This window comes from Oncorhynchus tshawytscha, linkage group LG05 (assembly GCF_018296145.1).
Source record: "Oncorhynchus tshawytscha isolate Ot180627B linkage group LG05, Otsh_v2.0, whole genome shotgun sequence".
NCBI classification, from domain to species: domain Eukaryota; kingdom Metazoa; phylum Chordata; class Actinopteri; order Salmoniformes; family Salmonidae; genus Oncorhynchus; species Oncorhynchus tshawytscha.
Window position 1 is genome coordinate 21222229 of NC_056433.1, and position 18073 is coordinate 21240301.

Here is an 18073-nt window from a genome sequence, read left to right on the forward strand (position 1 = left end):
ATCAACGTATGCATATGAGATGAACAATGTAGGGTAAGTAACATTATATAAGGTAGCATTGTTTAAAGTGGCTAGTGATATATTTACATAATTTCCCATCAATTCCCATGATTAAAGTGGCTGGAGTAGAGTCAGTGTCATTGACAGTGTGTTGGCAGTAGCCACTCAATGTTAGTGGTGGCTGTTTAACAGTCTGATGGCCTTGAGATAGAAGCTGTTTTTCAGTCTCTCGGTCCCAGCTTTGATGCACCTGTACTGACCTCGCCTTCTGGATGACAGCGGGGTGAACAGGCAGTGGCTCGGGTGGTTGATGTCCTTGATGATCTTTATGGCCTTCCTGTAGCATCGGGTGGTGTAGGTGTCCTGGAGGGCAGGTAGTTTGCCCCCGGTGATGCGTTGTGCAGACCTCACTACCCTCTGGAGAGCCTTACGGTTGAGGGCGGTGCAGTTGCCATACCAGGCGGTGATACAGCCCGCCAGGATGCTCTCGAATCTGTAGAAGTTTGTGAGTGCTTTTGGTGACAAGCCGAATTTCTTCAGCCTCCTGAGGTTGAAGAGGCGCTGCTGCGCCTTCCTCACGATGCTGTCTGTGTGAGTGGACCAATTCAGTTTGTCTGTGATGTGTATGCCGAGGAACTTAAAACTTGCTACCCTCTCCACTACTGTTCCATCGATGTGGATGGGGGGTGTTCCTCTGCTGTTTCCTGAAGTCCACAATCATCTCCTTAGTTTTGTTGACGTTGAGTGTGAGGTTATTTTCCTGACACCACACTCCGAGGGCCCTCACCTCCTCCCTGTAGGCCGTCTCGTCGTTGTTGGTAATCAAGCCTACCACTGTTGTGTCGTCCGCAAACTTGATGATTGAGTTGGAGGCGTGCATGGCCATGCAGTCGTGGGTGAACAGGGAGTACAGGAGGGGGCTCAGAACGCACCCTTGTGGGGCCCCAGTGTTGAGGATCAGCGGGGAGGAGATGTTGTTGCCTACCCGTCTCTATACTTATGTAAATAAGGTATCTGTTTTTTATTTTTAATACATTTAACATTTCTAAAAACCTGTTCTCATTTTGTCATTATCGGGTATTGTGTGTAGAATGATGAGGAAAAACATTTATTTCATCCATTTTAGAATAAAGGTTGTAACGTTACAAAATGTGGAAAAAGTTAAGGGGTTTGAATACTTTCTGAATGCACTGTAAGTCCAACCAATGCAAAATCTTGGCTTACTAAAGTACCCTCGGGGGTGGACACAAGGTTTTTGGTTCAATCAGATCCCCCTTTCACAAATCACCCAGAATATGTCCTCTGACAATCCTCAGCCAATCGCAGCCACAAAGACAAAATTGGCTATATTTAAAAAATATATATTTTAAGGTTAGGGTTAGGCATAAGGTTAACACTGTGGTTAAGGTTAAGTTTAAAATCAGAATTGAGAGAAATTGCAGAAATAGGCGGGGTTTATTACTTTGTGGCTGTGGTATCTAGTGATGAATCCCGCAAAGGCACATAATAAATGCAAGAGACGATGTGGAATGTCAAAGCTCTACTGACTGACGAAAGACATACATCTAGAAACGTTTTATATTACCACTTTATTTTATAGTTTTGATCACTACATGTGTCTTTATTTGTGAGTGAACTATTCCGTTTGTACAAGACATTAAAACAAGTGTGTCACCTTCGGATCCGGAAAAACACGCCCACAATTGCTAACTGTACGCGCAGAGAAAAGCCATTGGACAATTAGGGCTGTCAATAGCGCATAGCTGCCATTCTTTCCGTTCTGTTCTGAGCTTGGCGAAGAGTTTGCAGATGTGTTTCAGCATGGGCAGTTGAAACAGCAGGACACTGCTCAATAGTGTAACTTTTACAGAATACTAAATTATTAATTTCTTATATACATATGGGAAATTGATAACTAATATTGTTGTACGGAATCTAAGACTGTGCCGATTTTAGAATTTAATTCATTTGTTTTGTCTTGAACGACAAGGAAAATGCCAGTAGCAACTCTATTGCCTTTTACAGCTACCCCGAGTAGGAAGTCTGCCAGCCCGACCTCCTTTAGATTGACAGAGAAATTCATTTTGCTATTAGTTTTTAGCGCTTTTATTACGCTTTGTTTCGGGGCAATTTTTTTCCTGCCGGATTCATCGAAGCTACTGAGCGGAGTTTTCTTCCACTCGTCTGCGGTAGAAACCAACACGCGAACAGGTACGGATAGTGATTCAAACGTTGCAGTTGGGACCGAAGAAAAGATATTAACCAAGATTAGAAAGGACCACGAAAAGGCTTTGGTTGAAGCAAAAGACACTCTCCAGAAACGACCAGACGAGATAAAGCAAGATATACAAGACGAGAAGGACAAAGTTTTGAAGGAAGGTAAAGGTGGGAAAGATTACAATAACCTGCCAGTCATTCAATATGTTCGGCCACCCGGAGCAACAGGGCACGAGCCCTCCGATCCGGAAACCAAAGAGAGACGAGCAAAAATTAAAGAGGTGAGTGATAAAAAAACAATAAAAATATATAAAGACAACCAGAATGGCAACATTTGGTGTGTGTGGTTAGCTAGTTTCGCTTCCAATACTGCCTGCGTTTGCTATACTGTGTAGCCTAATCGGCAAGTTCCTTGTACACAACACACATTAATACAGTTTTACGACTCTAGTCTGTACACAGCACAGGCATAATGTTGTCAGCTGAAACTTTGAACTAATGAATTTACTTTGTATCCAGATACACTGTAGAAATCCATCCTGTATTGATATGTTCTCAATATCATGTTTTTCATTCTCACCAGATTGACCAGAGTACATCCTGTGTATTCCTTGTCCTGTAGACAAACCACAACATAGTCCATTTTATATAATTTGGGGCAACACTTTTACAGTGTACTGTGTAGCTCAGGGCAATGTATTGTTTCAACATATATGCTTAGCCATTTTTTTTTTTTTTCTAAGTATATAATGCCTGTGGTGTACCCTAATTAAGTGGTACACTATTAGACTATACTCACAGCAGTGTCCCTAACCCCAAGGACAGTGTAACAATAAGCAGGCTTGCGCATTGCTTATTACACTTATGGTAATACACAATATCAACACTGAAGTAAAATGTAACCTAGCTCGGTGAGTCTAACAACTGAGATTTGTGGAAACGAACAGTCTATTGTATTGTACATAAGTTAGGCCTAGTTATTTGCCAATGGTTGTGCAATGTCAGGATACAGACACTACAATGTAGTAGGAGACATAAATCACACTACCTTTATATCTGTTGAGATGGGGCAAGCAGGTCTAAGGGCTCAGACACACCAGTAATGTTTGCTGGCCCAGACTACTTAGCACCTCTGAATTTGCGAACAGTGTGCACTGATTTTACTTGAAAAATCAACCGTGTGTGGTCCCTAAAACACAATCAGCAGACGAACGTTAGATCCACATTCAGTGCAATGTGTGTGAACCTTTATCCTCCTGACAGACCTGTTTTTAAACAATGAATGAGCCAACCATTTCAGAGACACTCCCATTAGTACTGTGTATTGCCGGGGACCTCACAATACGATATTATCACGATACTTAGGTGCCGATACGATATCTATTGCAATTCAATATCATGTCTCTACAGTGCCTTCGGAAAGTATTAATATCCCTTGACCTTTTCCACATTTTGTTACGTTACAGCCGTATTCTAAAAGTGATTAAATTGTTATTTTTCCTCATCAATCTACATACAATACCCCATAATGACAAAGCAAAAAGAGGTTTTTAGAAATGTTAGCAAATTTATTACAAATAAAAAAAACTTAAATATAACATTTTCATAAGTATTCAGACCCTTTACTCAGTACTTTCTGGAAGTTCCCCCATTTCCACAGAGGAACTCTAGAGCTCTGTCAGAGTGACCATTGGGTTCTTGGTCATCTCCCTGACCAAGGCCCTTCTCCTCCGATTGCTCAGTTTGTCTGGGCGACCAGCTCTAGGAAGAGTCTTGGTGGTTTTAAACTAATTCCATTTAAGAATTATGGAGGTCACTGTGTTCTTGGGGACCTTCAATGCTGCATACATTTGTTGGTACCCTTCTCAGAATCTGTGCCTCGACACAATCCTGTCTCGTTGCGCTATGGACAATTCTTTCGACCTCATGGCTTGGTTTTTGCTCTGACATGCAATGTCAACTGTGGGACCTTATATAGACCGGTGTGTGCCTTTCCAAATCATGTCCAATCAATTGGATTTACCACAGGTGGAATCCAATAAAGTTGTAGAAACAGCTCAAAGAAGATCAATGGAAACAGGATGCACCTGAGCGCAATTTTGAGTCTCATAGTAAAGGGTCTGAATACTTATGTAAATAAGATATTTCTGTTTATTTTTAATACATTTGCTAAAATAAAAAACTGTTTTCGCTTTGTCATTATGGAGTATTGTGTGACGATTGCTGAGGATTTTAATTTGTTTTTTGTCTATTTTAGAATAAGACTGTAACGTAAAAAATATATTGCTGTTTGTTGTTCCAAATATATTGCTCACTATATTATATGTCTGCAGTACAGGGACAAGAGAGCCATAAGAATGCAAGTTTTAATCAGTTATGAAAGTGCTGAAAACATGTTGGCTCACTATCTGAGAGAAGATTGATGTCACGCTATAGGAGGAGAAAAACAAAAGTTTTGACGCAGGTACAGCCGACAAGTGCTAGCTAAGTTCCCAGCAAAAAAAGGTCATATAATCAATCAAATATAGTCAAAAATAATATTGCGATGCTCTAATGTATTAATCCCCCCCACCCCTAACTCTCATACTTTGATAGATAGTGTAAATAATGTATGAGTAGTGAAGGGGTCAGAATCACTCCAATTCAGTGGGCAAATGTCTGTTTTTGTACATCACCATACTTGACCCAAAAATATTTTGAATGCAGAACAACTCACCACTTGTAAGAAACTTTGCTGATTTGTCACTCCAGCATAGGGTTGGGTGATATGGCCTAAATATTGTGTGTGTGTGTGTGTGTGTGTATATATATATATATATATATATACACACACACACTTAGGTTGGAGTCATTAAAACTCGTTTTTTAACCACTCCATAAATGTCTTGTGAACAAACTATAGTTTTGGCAAGTCGGTTAGGACATATACTTTGCATGACACAAGTAATTTTTCCAACAACTGTTTACAGACAGATTATTTCACTTATAATTCACTGTATCACAATTCCAGTGGGTCGGAAGTTTACATACACTAAGTTGACTGTGCCTGACTGAAAATTCCAGAAAATTATGTCATGGCTTTAGAAGCTTCTGATAGTCTAATTGACATAATTTGAGTCAATTGGAGGTGTTCATGTGGATGTATTTCAAGGCCTACCTTCAAACTCAGTGCCTCTTTGCTTGACATCATGGGAAAATCCAAAGAAATCAGCCAAGACCTCATAAAAATAATTGTAGACCTCCACAAGTCTGTTCATCCTTGGGAGCAATTTCCAAGCGCTTGAAGGTACCACGTTCATCTGTATAAAGAATAGTATGCAAGTATAAACACCATGGGACCACGCAGCCGTCATAACGCTCAGAAAGGATAAGCGTTCTGTTTCCTAGAGATGAACGTACTTTTGGTGCGAAAAGTGCAAATCAATCCAAGAACAACAGCAAATGACCTTGTGAAGATGCTGGAGGAAACAGGTACAAAAGTATCTATATCCATAGTAAAACAAGTCCTATATCAACATAACCTGAAAGGTGGGTAAACCCCACTCCCCAAAAAAGAGCAGGTAAAGATAAAACCCAAAATGGTCCATGCATCACCACCAGTATATCGTAAAATATGGTACACCGTCCAGCCCTACTTCAGCATGACATTTCTCTGGCTTCTGTGCATTTGGTTTTGGCTTCTCATGTCGACTATCAGCTTACTTTGATAGTTGATACAGCCCCTCTGCTGAGTTGATACAGCCCTTCTGCTGACAAAATACACATCTCGAAGAGATCAAATTTATTTAGGAGGCATAAGGTGATTTAGAGGAAACTGCAGTGGTGGCAAATTTTTCAGCAGTCAATCAACATTTGTCATGTTTATGGGTGCAAAGCTGCCTGTGAGACTGAGTCCTCGGCTCAGGTCCCAGCATCGGGCTTAGAATCGCATCATTTATCTCCTCGTTTGTAAAGGGGTAGGGATATGCTGATTTAGGCCTGCTATGGAAACATTGCTCAACCAAATAACCAGCAGTGATGTTTTGTGTGGTTTGTTTTAGACAAGCTGGGTTATTTTTTATTTGTAATTGTACAGAAATATATTCCCATTCTTTTGAAAGTAGTTTTGTAGTTGATATGGGCCTAGTTCCCTTGCACAACCACCTGCCTGTCCTGCTTTCAAGGTTCCACTGTAAATTATTGTACAAATTAGAAAAAGGAACCGCGTTGGCCATCTTTCTCTGTATGGGTATATCAGAGATGGTAGATGAACCATAAAATTGAATGATTAGAACAGGCATCCCAATAGATGTGTTAGAGGTCAATGGAACTCGACCCAAACGATGGAAATGCATGGAGGGGAAAGATGCCATGGGGTTAAGATCCCGAATCTTCTTGTTGCCCCCCCAGTAAAATGTGCCTATATTTAGGCTATTGTTTATGTGTATTTCACACTATGTTGAGGTAAAAATCGGAATATAATGCTTGTAAACTTAGCAAAAAAAGATACGTCCTCTCACTGTCAACTGCGTTTATTTTCAGCAATCTTAACATGTGTAAATATTTGTATGAACATAAGATTCAACAACCGAGACAAACTGAACAAGTTCCACAGACATGTGACTAACAGAAATGGAATAATGTGTCTCTGAACAAAGGGGGGGGGGTCAAAATCAAAAGTAACAGTCAGTATCTGGTGTGGCCACCAGCTGCATTAAGTACTGCAGTGCATCTCCTCCTCATGAATTTACCAGTTCTTGCTGTGAGATGTTACCCCACTCTTCCACCAAGGCACCTGCAAGTTCCCAGACATTTCAGTGGGGAATGGCTTTAGCCCTCACCCTCTGATCCAACAGATCCCAGACGTGCTCAACAGGATTGAGATCCGAGCTCTTCACTGGCCTTGGCAGAACACTGACATTCCTGTCTTGCAGAAAATCACGCACAGAACGAGCAGTATGGCTGGTGGCATTGTTGTGCTGGAGGGTCATATCAGGATGAGCCTGCAGGAAGGGTCCCACATGAGGGAGGAGGATGTCTTCCCTGTAATGCACAGCGTTGGGATTGCCTGCAATGACAAGAAGCTCAGTCCGATGATGCTGTGACACACCGCCCCAGACCATGACGGACCCTCTACCTCCAAATCACCCCGCTCCAGAGTACCGGCCTCGGTGTAACGCTCATTCCTTCGACGATAAACGCGAATCCGACCATCACCCCTGGTGAGACAAAACCGCAACTCGTCAGTGAAGAGCACTTTTTGCCAGTCCTGTCTGGTCCAGCGACGGTGGGTTTGTGCCCATAGGCGACGCGGTTTCTGGCTACGCTGTTTCTGCCTTACAACAGGTCTACAAGCCCTCAGTCCAGCCTCTCTGCGCCTATTGCGGACAGTCTGAGCACTGATAGAGGGATTGTAGGTTCCTGGTGTAACTTGGGCAGTTGTTGCCATCCTGTACCTGTACCGCAGGTGTGATGATCAGATGTACCGATCCTGTGCAGGTGTTGTCACACGTGGTCTGCCACTGCGAGGACGATCAGCTGTCTGTCCTGTCTCTCTGTAGCGCTGTCTTAGGCGTCTCACAGTATGGACACTGCAATTTATTGCCCTGGCCACATCTGCAGACCTGCCTCCTTGCAGCATGCCTAAGGCAAGTTCATGCAGATTAGCAGGGACCCTGGGCATCTTTCTTTTGGTGTTTTTCAGAGTCAGTGGAAAGCCCTCTTTAGTGTCCTAAGTTATCATTACTGTGACTTTAATTCCATACCGTCTGTAAGCTGTTAGTGTCTTAACGAACGTTCCTCAGGTTCATGTTCATTCATTGTTTATGGTTCATTGAACAAGAATGTGAAACAGTGTTTAAACCCTTTACAATGAAGATCTGTGTGAAGTTATTTAGATTTTTACGAATTATCTTTGAAAGACTATCCCCCAACATCTGTGTTCCATTGACCTCTTTACCGGATCTATTCAAGTCAATGATGGCATAATGGGTTCACTGGCGGCCATTGCGAGGAGCAAAGCAGGAAGTGTACCCATCAATATGTGCTCTGATTTGTTGATTGAACTCAACTGACATTACAAAAAATACATTCCATTTTATAAGCCACATCAGTTAAGATCATTTGAATGAACATTCTACATTACCATGGAAATTATTGCATCACAATACCAGGCAGCCATTGCAAGGTACCCATGATTTTACCAGTCAATTTGACAGGGTTAGAGGTTAACATTCTCTGTTTATATCCCCGGTCTTTACTGTAGTTCAGTAGTAGCCTACACACATCCCATCTAACAAACCTCCACAGGTACAGGGTAGAAACAAAACATTGCCATAGGAAAAAGCCTGTTTGTCAAAGACCCTTACTGGGTATGTCGTTTAGGCTTATCTTTGCCGTTGCAACCATGGGCTAATTACAACACAGTACATAGGCACCACACGCAGCATACTATTGTTGATGATTCACATGTCATCCTCTTTCTGTGTGTGCTGCCTGATGTTTTGTTTCCCCAGGCTACCGGGCAAGTTTTAAATGTCACATGCACATGTCAGTGAAATGCCTTTCTTGCCAACTCAAAACCCAACAATGCAATAATCAATAACAATGTACAGTATTACTAGAAAAAAACGTCAGCTCTCTGGAAAAATAAGAATAGGAAATAACCAAGTAAGTAAGCATACTATATACAGGAAATATTTAAAAAGTCAGTAATACCATATTTACATATGCAGGGATACTGGAGTGATGGAGGTGGATATGTATAGGGGTAAGGTGACTAGGCAACAGGATATAAGAAACAGAGTAGCTGCAGCAGGTTGTATGCATGTGAGTGGGTGTGCAGGTGTGTAGAGTCAGTATAAATGTATCTGCATATTATGTGTAAGTGAGCAAATGAGTGTGCTTTGTGTGTGTTGGAGTGACTGCGTGTGAGTGTGTAGGGCCCAGTGAGTGTGCATAGAGATAATGCAAAAATTTAAATTAAAGGTAAATAAAGATAGTCTGTGTAGCTATTTTGTTAGATATTTATCAGTCGTATTTCTTGGGGATAGAAGCTGTACAAGAGCCTGTTTAATTCCGCCTGATATCAGAGGTCCTGGATGGCAGGGAGATCAGCCCCAGTGATGTACTGGGCTGTCCGCACAACCCTCTGTAGCGCCATGCGATCGAGGGTGGTGATCTCGCCATACCAAGCAGTGATGCAGCCAGTTTATACGCTCTCAATGGTACAGTTGTAGAACCTTTTTGAGGATTTGAGGGCCATGACACTTTTTTAACCTCCTGAGGGGGAAGAGGTGCTGTCGTGCATTTTTCACAACTGTGCTTGTGTATTTATACAATTTTAAGTCTAGTGATTTGGAAATCGAGGACACCCCCCCCCCGTTTCCTGTAGTACATGATCAGCTCCTTGGTCTTTCTGACTTTGGTGGGGACAATGGTGATGATAGCTGAACTGTAGTCAATGAACAGCATTCTCAACATGGCGTTTAGAAATAAGATGCAAATGATTGCCTGGGCTGCAGCTCTGTAGGGTTGACCTGTTTTATCAGTATGCATTCTGTATCTTAAAGGACAAACGGTTAATACCCTGTCAGGCTTTCCGCCACTCTGCAGGCGGAGAGGACAGCGCCAGCCGGCTCAGCAGCCAAGGATTAGAAGCTGTGGGTTTGTTAAAGGTCTAGAGTCACCTTGGCTGTCTAGAAAGGAAGGAAGATGCGGCCCTCTCTCTCTCTTTCCACTTCACTTAAGATCCAGTTGAGTTATTTTTGCTCACTCAAGACAATGGATTGTTTTTTGTAACCATGGACGACAGCCAAATGGCATTCCCCTTCCTGACCTACCCATGGAACATTCTGATAAACCCACTAGTAGCCTCTATTCCTCACTTTTACTTTGATAACTTCCTCACTACGTTGTCTACTGCCTCAATAGCTTTTCAATCAGATAACTGCCTGGCCTACAGTACATTATGTCATTAACTAATTGTAACTTATTGTTCTATACTGTGCTACTAGCCTGTCTTTTGTTAATTTACCTCTTTAAATGGATTCCAGGTGCTCAGTCTAAATATCTAATGGATTTAATAGCGGTCCCTTTCAGCCTGCCAATCCTGCTGCATCTCACAGAGGGGCACGGTGGTGTTTGTCAGTGGATAAAGTCTATTGTACACTGATGAAGCCTGATGCCTCTTTACAGGAGCATACTATATTAGTGGCCACTTGAGTATCGCAGTTCTATGCTAGTGCTATTTTATGCGGTGTTGCCTTACTGAGGAAGAATGTAGGCTTGTCCTCTAACTAGTCAATAGTAATTGTAGTTAGACCACTGTGGCACTCGGGAGGCCTAAGGCACCGCATCCAGTGCTTGAGGCGTCACTACAGACCCGGTTGCAGCTGGCCACGACCGGGAGACCCATGAGACAGTGCACAATTGGCCCAGCGTCCTTTGGGTTAGGGGATGGTTTGGCCGGCCGGGATGTCCTTGTCCCATTGCGCCCTAGCGAGTCCTTGTGGCTGGCTGAGCACATGCATGCTGACTTCGGTCGCCAACTGTACGGTGTTTCCTCCGACACATTGGTGCTGCTGGCTTCCGTTTTAAGCGAGCAATGTGTTAAGAAGCATTGCGGCTTGGCAGGGTCGTGTTTCGAAGGACGCGTGGCTCGCGACCTTCGCCTCTCCCGAGTCCGTACTGGAGTTGCAGCAATGGGACAAGACTGTAACTACAATTGGAGATCACAAAATTGGGGCAATGGGGTAAAAAGTACCAAAAAAAGTAACTGTAGTTATTTTGTGTTTCATAATAAGTGAGCGTTAGGCTACCTGATCATCATCTTGTCATCTTATATCTTAGCCCCAGGAACAAGCCTTCCTAGAGCTAGGATATAGGCCTATTTTTCTCTAAGAGGAAAAAGCTATCGAAAAGGCAGTATTGGCAGCCATTATGCTTTTTGGGGGGTTTTATGGGGCCCTCATGCACTGTCTGTACTCTAGAACTGTGTCACTCAGGGTAATCATATACTGTGAACCCATCGCCCTCCGTGTGTGTATTTGTGTGTGCGTGTGTGTACAATATGTTCCTATACTTCAGTGAACACGGGCCTTAGGAGCCCCGGGCGCTCCGTCCTGTCGCTGACCACCAGTCCAGTAGCCCAGTGATCCCATGCCTCTGAGTGATTGAAGGACTGATTGATAATGAGGCCAGAGCTGGTGGGCCACTGTGGCTCCACAACACACTACTACGTCTCAGAGTTCCTTGGCAAACTCCAAGCCACCAGCCCCCTCCACCTGACTGACTGACACACACTAATAATCACTTGGACTCTGGTACGTGAAGTAGAACAGGCCTAATCCAATTGATCAGCGCCAAGGGAGAGACAAACAGTCCCAGTGGGGAAGTATTGGGAACCACTTTCTGCGGGGCCCTTCCTTTTGAATGGGCTCTGTGTGAGGCATCCTGACCTTCAGTCTTAATTGCTTTTTAAAAGGGAAATTGATGTCTCCTAGCTGGCATACGTCTGGAGGTAAAGGTTTCTTTGTACAGTAGCTTTCATTTATTGAATGCGACACTACTGCGACACTGACTCAGTGCCCTCTTGAAAATAATCTTGATTCACAGTATACAGGTGCAGTCTTGATATCAGACACAGGTTTTTCTTCTTCCCTACTGTAGGTCATATTGAGTGATACCGTTGGATCCACTTGAGTGCTGTGATGTTTATTTGTTTTTTTAAAGCCAATATAGGCGTACACCTTCAATTCTAGGTAAGCTAATTTGTAGTCTGAAGTTCATAATGTTTGCTTTCTTGCATCTTCCCTTTGTATACCCTGTGGCCATATTGCTTCAGGTAAACCATAATTTATGGGTCCAATGACCAGTTAGTATGAATTACTTTTCTAATTTCCCCCTGTTCGGAGGGCCCCACTCTGTTTCCCTCACACCTAGAGAGGCAGGGCTAAGGATCAGTGATGAGATTCAGCTCCAATTAATCTTCTAGTGTCCTGTTTCCTTTCTTCAACATACCTGCCTTCCTGCCTGTGTGATTAGGATTCTGTGCGATTGTCTTTGCTTCACAGCAATTCATCAGCAGAATCACGGCTGTTTGTCTGCTTTAAATGACTCTAGACTAGACTACAATTAATCGCTTTTTATTTAATTATTACGAGCTAGATATAATACTGTGTTATAGGTAGAGGTCGACCGATTATGATTTTTCAACGGCGATACGATTATTGGAGGACCAAAAAAGCCGATACCGATTTAAGTAGCCGTTTTTTTTAACACAAAAAAATAACTGATTTTAACTTAATGTCAATAAAATCAATTTAGCCTCAAATAAATAATGAAACGTGTTCAATTTGGTTTAAATAATGCATTAACAAAGTGTTGGAGAAGAAAGTAAAAGTGCAATATGTGCCATGTAAGAAAGCTAACGTTTAAGTTCCTTGCTCAGAACATGAAAACATATGCTGGTGGTTCCTTTTAACATGAGTGTTCAATATTCCCAGGTAAGAAGTTTTAGGTTGTAGTTATTATAGGAATTATAGGACTATTTCTCTCTATACGATTTGTATTTCATTAACCTTTGACTATTGGATGTTCTTATAGTCACTTTAGTATTGCCAGTATAACAGTATAGCTTCCGTCCCTCTCCTCGCTCCTACCTGGGCTCCAACCAGGAACACATCGACAACAGCCACCCACGAAGCAGCGTTACCCATGCAGAGCAAGGGGAACAACCACTCCAAGTCTCAGAGCGAGTGACGTTTGAAACGCTATTAGCGCGCACCCCGCTAACTAGCTAGCCATTTCACATCGGTTACACCAGCCTAATATCGGGAGTTGATGGGCGTGAAGTCATAAACAGCGCAATGCTTGAAGCATTGCGAAGAGCTACTGGCAAACGCACAAAAGTGCTGTTTGAATGAACCGTTCCGTTACATTGCACAACCCTCAATGTTATGTCATAATTACATAAAATTCTGGCAAATTAGTTCGCAACGAGCCAGGCTGCCAAAACTGTTGCATATACCCTGACTCTGCGTGCAATGAACGCAAGAGAAGTGACACAATTTCACCTGGTTAATATTGCCTGCTAACCTGGATTTCTTTTAGCTAAATATGCAGGTTTAAAAATATGTACTTCTGTGTATTGATTTTAAGAAAGGCATTGATGTTTATGGTTAGGTACATTCGTGCAATGATAGTGCTTTTTTCGCAAATGCGCTTTTGTTAAATCATCCCCCATTTGGCGAAGTTGACTGTCTTTGTTAGGAAGAAATAGTCTTCACACAGTTCTCAACGAGCCAGGCGGCCCAAACTGCTGCATATACCCTGACTCTGTATAAAGAAATTAATGTTAGCAGGCAATATTAACTAAATATGCAGGTTTAAAAATGTATCTGTGTATTGATTTTAAAAAAGGCATTGATGTTTATGGTTAGGTACACGTTGGAGCAACGACAGTCCTTTATCGTGAATGCCCACCGCATCGATTATATGCAACGCAGGACACGCTAGATAAACTAGTAATATCATCAACCATGTGTAGTTAACTAGTAATTATGATTGTTTTTTATAAGATAGGTTTAATGCTAGCTAGCAACTTACCTTGGCTTCTTATTGCATTCGCGTAACAGGCAGGCTCCTCGTGGAGTGCAATGTAAGGCAGGTGGTTAAAGCATTGGACTAGTTAACTGTTAACTGTTGCCAAATTGGTGTCTAAAAATACCTATTTCCGATTGTTATGAAAACTTGAAATCGGCCCTAATTAATTGGCTATTCCGATTAATCGGTCGACCTCTAGTTATAGGACAACAACTCTCTGACTTCAGCCCCTCTAGGGTTCAGTATCATAGCTGGCAGCCTGGTACTCAGATTCTCAATCACACAGATCATTTATTTTCAATTTGCACAAAGGTTTGGGATTTCACAAAAATATATGTAATTTTGCATTACTTCTGATAAGATAGATGGAGTACTGACCCGCAGGTCAATCCAGGAGCATATCCTCTCATGCACTGCCTGTCAGTGGGATTAAAAATGGAATTGTTTTTGAGGCGGAGGATTGCTCACAGGATGGTCAATACTGTCAAGCCAGGGCACAGATGGAAGATGGAAGAGAAAGTCATTTTCACGGTACAAATGTCACCTGATTGAATATATCTCTCCAGCAGCCTTCATATATCTCACTTCCCATGCATGAGTGCAGACCAGTCTGACTGACTGCTGTATGTCTGCATGAAGATTGCATTGGGCTGCCAGACAGACAAACTGGCTGAAAAAGTGCACCCCTCTGACTGTACCACTCATTCATTATATGTTTTATTTTCAGACACCATCCCACTCACCATTAATTTTGCAGCACTAAATGAGGAAATGCATTTCAATAAGGACCTGTGGTTAACGGATTAGTCCTTCCAGCCTGGCAGTGTGGTAGACTCTCCACTACCCCATCCACTGCTGCACTGAATCCTATTATGATGACCAACTTTGCCCAATGTGAATGCGATCAATCGGCCCTGCTGAAGCAGGAGCCATCAATCCTCTGCTTTTGGCCACAGGCTGGGTTTCTCCCTCTGTCAGCTATACTTTTGAATACAGACTAGAGCAGAGGCAGAGTACAAGGGGCTGGAGTACCCGGGCAGCTCTAACCCTTCTATCTGCCAGACTGCCACCATGTGATTACTACCATTAAACCCTGTTTATTGTTAGGCCTGTCCTTTTTTAACACCGTTATGGTAAAGGACAAGCTCACAGCATTTTTTTCTCTTCCAGACTGTTTATCTTTGGGGATTTAAGTAACCAGGCATATCTGAATTATGTTTATGTTTATTATGTGCCAAGCAATGGGCAGTTCTGCCTCTGGGCCATTTAGTGTTGCTTTAGACGACACCGCTTACAGCTGAGAATGTTGTTAGTGGTTTGGATTGATGCTCTTTGTAAAGTCAAGTGGACAACAAATGTGTTATTGACAGAGCGGGCCCATGCTGTCCAGCTGTTGGCTCTTTACAGAGTTGCTTCTATTTCGCAGTATCCATTCTTTTGTGTCTCAGATTGAATAGTGTTTTTTGTGTGTTTTTAAGGACCTTTATGGGCCCTGCCCAGGTTGGTTTTGGCAGTGTACGTGGCACAACACACCACATTTAATTTACTGGAAAAGGAAAGCAGAGGCTACACGCTAAATAATTCAGCCAGCATCCTCTTATTTTCTACTTGTAAATAAGGGAGGTAGGTAGCACAGAGGAGAGAAGAGATAGAAAAGAAGGCAGGGCTCCGATGAGGTTCTCTCTATGCCTGGCCCTAACCCTCTAGGTGCCTGCTTTATCTATAAAAGCTCTTCTTTCGTTCCTGTCCCCCTAACCCCATACAATCTCACCTTCTCGTGTCAGACCACAGCCCGGCCCAGAGTCAAGCCCTGGCCTCATTCAAACTCAGCTGGACTGGGCTGACCTGAGCCAGGCCTGTGCCAAAGGCCCCCTGTTGACCCACGGCACCATAAAGGCAGTAATTGAAGCACTCGAACATCTCCAGGCACCTGCCTATTTTTATTTTTCATCACCGCCCTGCTACCCTTTTATGCTCAGAATGAACATTTAATTTTTTATTCTTGCTATAAAAGAGTGGAGAGAGGTATACAGCAGGAGGCTGGCAGTACTCTCACCTGGACAGAGGAGAACCAAAAGCCTCGTGGATGGAATCTCAAAGACTGGCTGAGGAACCAAGCAGCCAAAAGGAGAGGAGAGTACTGTGTTCTGAAGTCTAGGAAAAAGGACTGAGCTACTGCACACTAATGGTTACAAATTGAAACTTTTAACTATGTAGGTGGTTAAGGAAGATCCATGGCACTGTGTCTCTTCTGTTAGACCAGGATGTTGGCTCACTCTCTAATGTCCATAGTTGCCGCCAATGCTAAGGTACAATCCTAGATCCTCGACATCCATGCATTAACCCCTCTGTTTGGGAGTCATAATGTCGGCCTAGTGAGGGCATCAAGCAGGCAAATCAATGCTGACACCTACAGTATGTGCTGTAGAGCATGGACCCTATTGATTACTTGCCAATCCCCTGTGTGAGGCACTGATTGGACACATCAATATTAAACAAACCCTAGAATCATATGATTAATGGTCCCTAGGAGCTGTTCCAGGTTGGCCTCTGCACCTAAACTGTTACACCGGCGAGCTAAAGGTGGAACATGGCAGAGCGGCCAGTCATAGTGCCCGAGAAATGTTATATGGCGCGTGGAAGAAGTTGCCCATGTGAGCAAGACCTAGGCTATATAGCTTATGTGAGGGTTCGCTGAAGCAAAACTCAAACACCACATTTGTGTTCTTAGAAGACCTTGCAGTAAGACTTTTGGATCGATCCCATCCGATTTGACAGTGCATAATGGATCACCTTCGCAGACAGTGCTGTGCTGTGGCTATTCCTCCAACAAACCTCTTACGTGCCAACAGATTTGAATAGTTGGGCCTCTGCTCTTTAATTGTGATCTCCAGCCTGTTAAACAAATGATTGATGGCTTGGCTTAACTGCTTCAATATGGAGGGAAGAAAATCAATTTGCCTATCACAAGGTCTTCATTAGTTTGCCTTGAGCCTTTTTCCAATAATGAATAAAAAGGTCAAGCCAACAAATAAATGTGTCCGCTGAGTTTGAACGGAACACTCCCTCTTCAATTATAGTCCTTTCCGGACCTCATTTTAAAGATGCGTGTAAGTAACACCTTTCAATTCAAATTTCTCTGCCACATTACTAATGGTTTTTGCCAGGACACTCAGATAATAATTTTAGTTCGATAGCATGTTTATGTTGCCAATATCTATACTCCAGCGGCTGTTTTACCCAATTAAGAACAGGAGCTTACTGAGGTGCGAGTTTATGGATTTTCCTTTTCAATTTCATCTTTCCCTGTACACAATTAGTTTCTATTGATTGGTTTAATATGGTGTTCCCTCTGTAGCCTAGTTAACTGTGTTAAACAACCCTATCTACCTATCACACTGTTGGTGGTCTAATGGATTTACCCCTGTGATTCTTTACCCTCGATTTTGTAGTGATCACAGGATGTGTGAGATAAGCAAGATAGATTTTCATCTTCATAGCAAATGCTTTAAGCCTACACACGACATTGTTGCTGCTCTGCTTTGAGGGTGACAAGACAACATATTGCAGTGATATCCACACCCTCAGGTCACTGGCTACAGCTGCATGAGGTAATGGGTGTAATGAGTCAAACTATTAAGAGAAAGGAATTATTCGCTACGACAATGCAGTCTACTATGCTCTGCAGATGAGAAACATCTCCATGACCCTCCGAAAGCTGTGGCCACAGTGGCTTTAATAGCTACTGAGGGCAGACAATCTTCAGTGTGGTTTACCTGTTGTGGAATAATGGTCGGAGAAGGTGAATACTTGATCTGTCAGTCAATCATAGTGGCCCAATGATTCCTCTTCGCCTACCTCGTCTCAAGCATCTCTCAGGCCACACTTCACAGAGATAGATCACACTTAAAGGAACAATGGCTCATTGATTTCCTGACCAATTTGTCTCATGTAAAGCCGGTTGGGAGAAGCCTGAGATTTACTGAGAAGCCATTGAGATGCCAGGGAGGAGAAGCTCACAGATTTGCACCACTTTTGGTCACGCCAGCAATGGTGCCACTTTACGGAAGTGGGACTTAATGGCGCATAAACAGAAGCAACAATGAATGCACCTTGATGCCTTATAAATGAGTTATTGTAATATCCTAGTTGCTTGAATATCGCACGCTGTTTGGGTCTTTGCATGTCAAAAAAAGATACATGTCAGCATCCCGAGTGGCGCCACGGTCTAAGGCAGTACATCGCAGTGCTAGAGACGTCACTACAGACACAG

The 18073-nt window shown here is 42.8% G+C and overlaps 1 protein-coding gene across 1 annotated transcript in view; it reads left to right on the forward strand.

The window, feature by feature from the left end:
• The first annotated feature begins 1756 nt into the window (after positions 1-1756).
• LOC112250144 (mannosyl-oligosaccharide 1,2-alpha-mannosidase IA) overlaps positions 1757-18073 on the forward strand; it is a 174697-nt gene continuing 158380 nt past the window's right edge. The window contains exon 1 of the mRNA XM_024420035.2: positions 1757-2498. Within this exon, the coding sequence (XP_024275803.1) occupies positions 1995-2498 (504 nt within the window). The 5' untranslated portion in view covers positions 1757-1994. The remainder of the gene's footprint in view (positions 2499-18073) is intronic.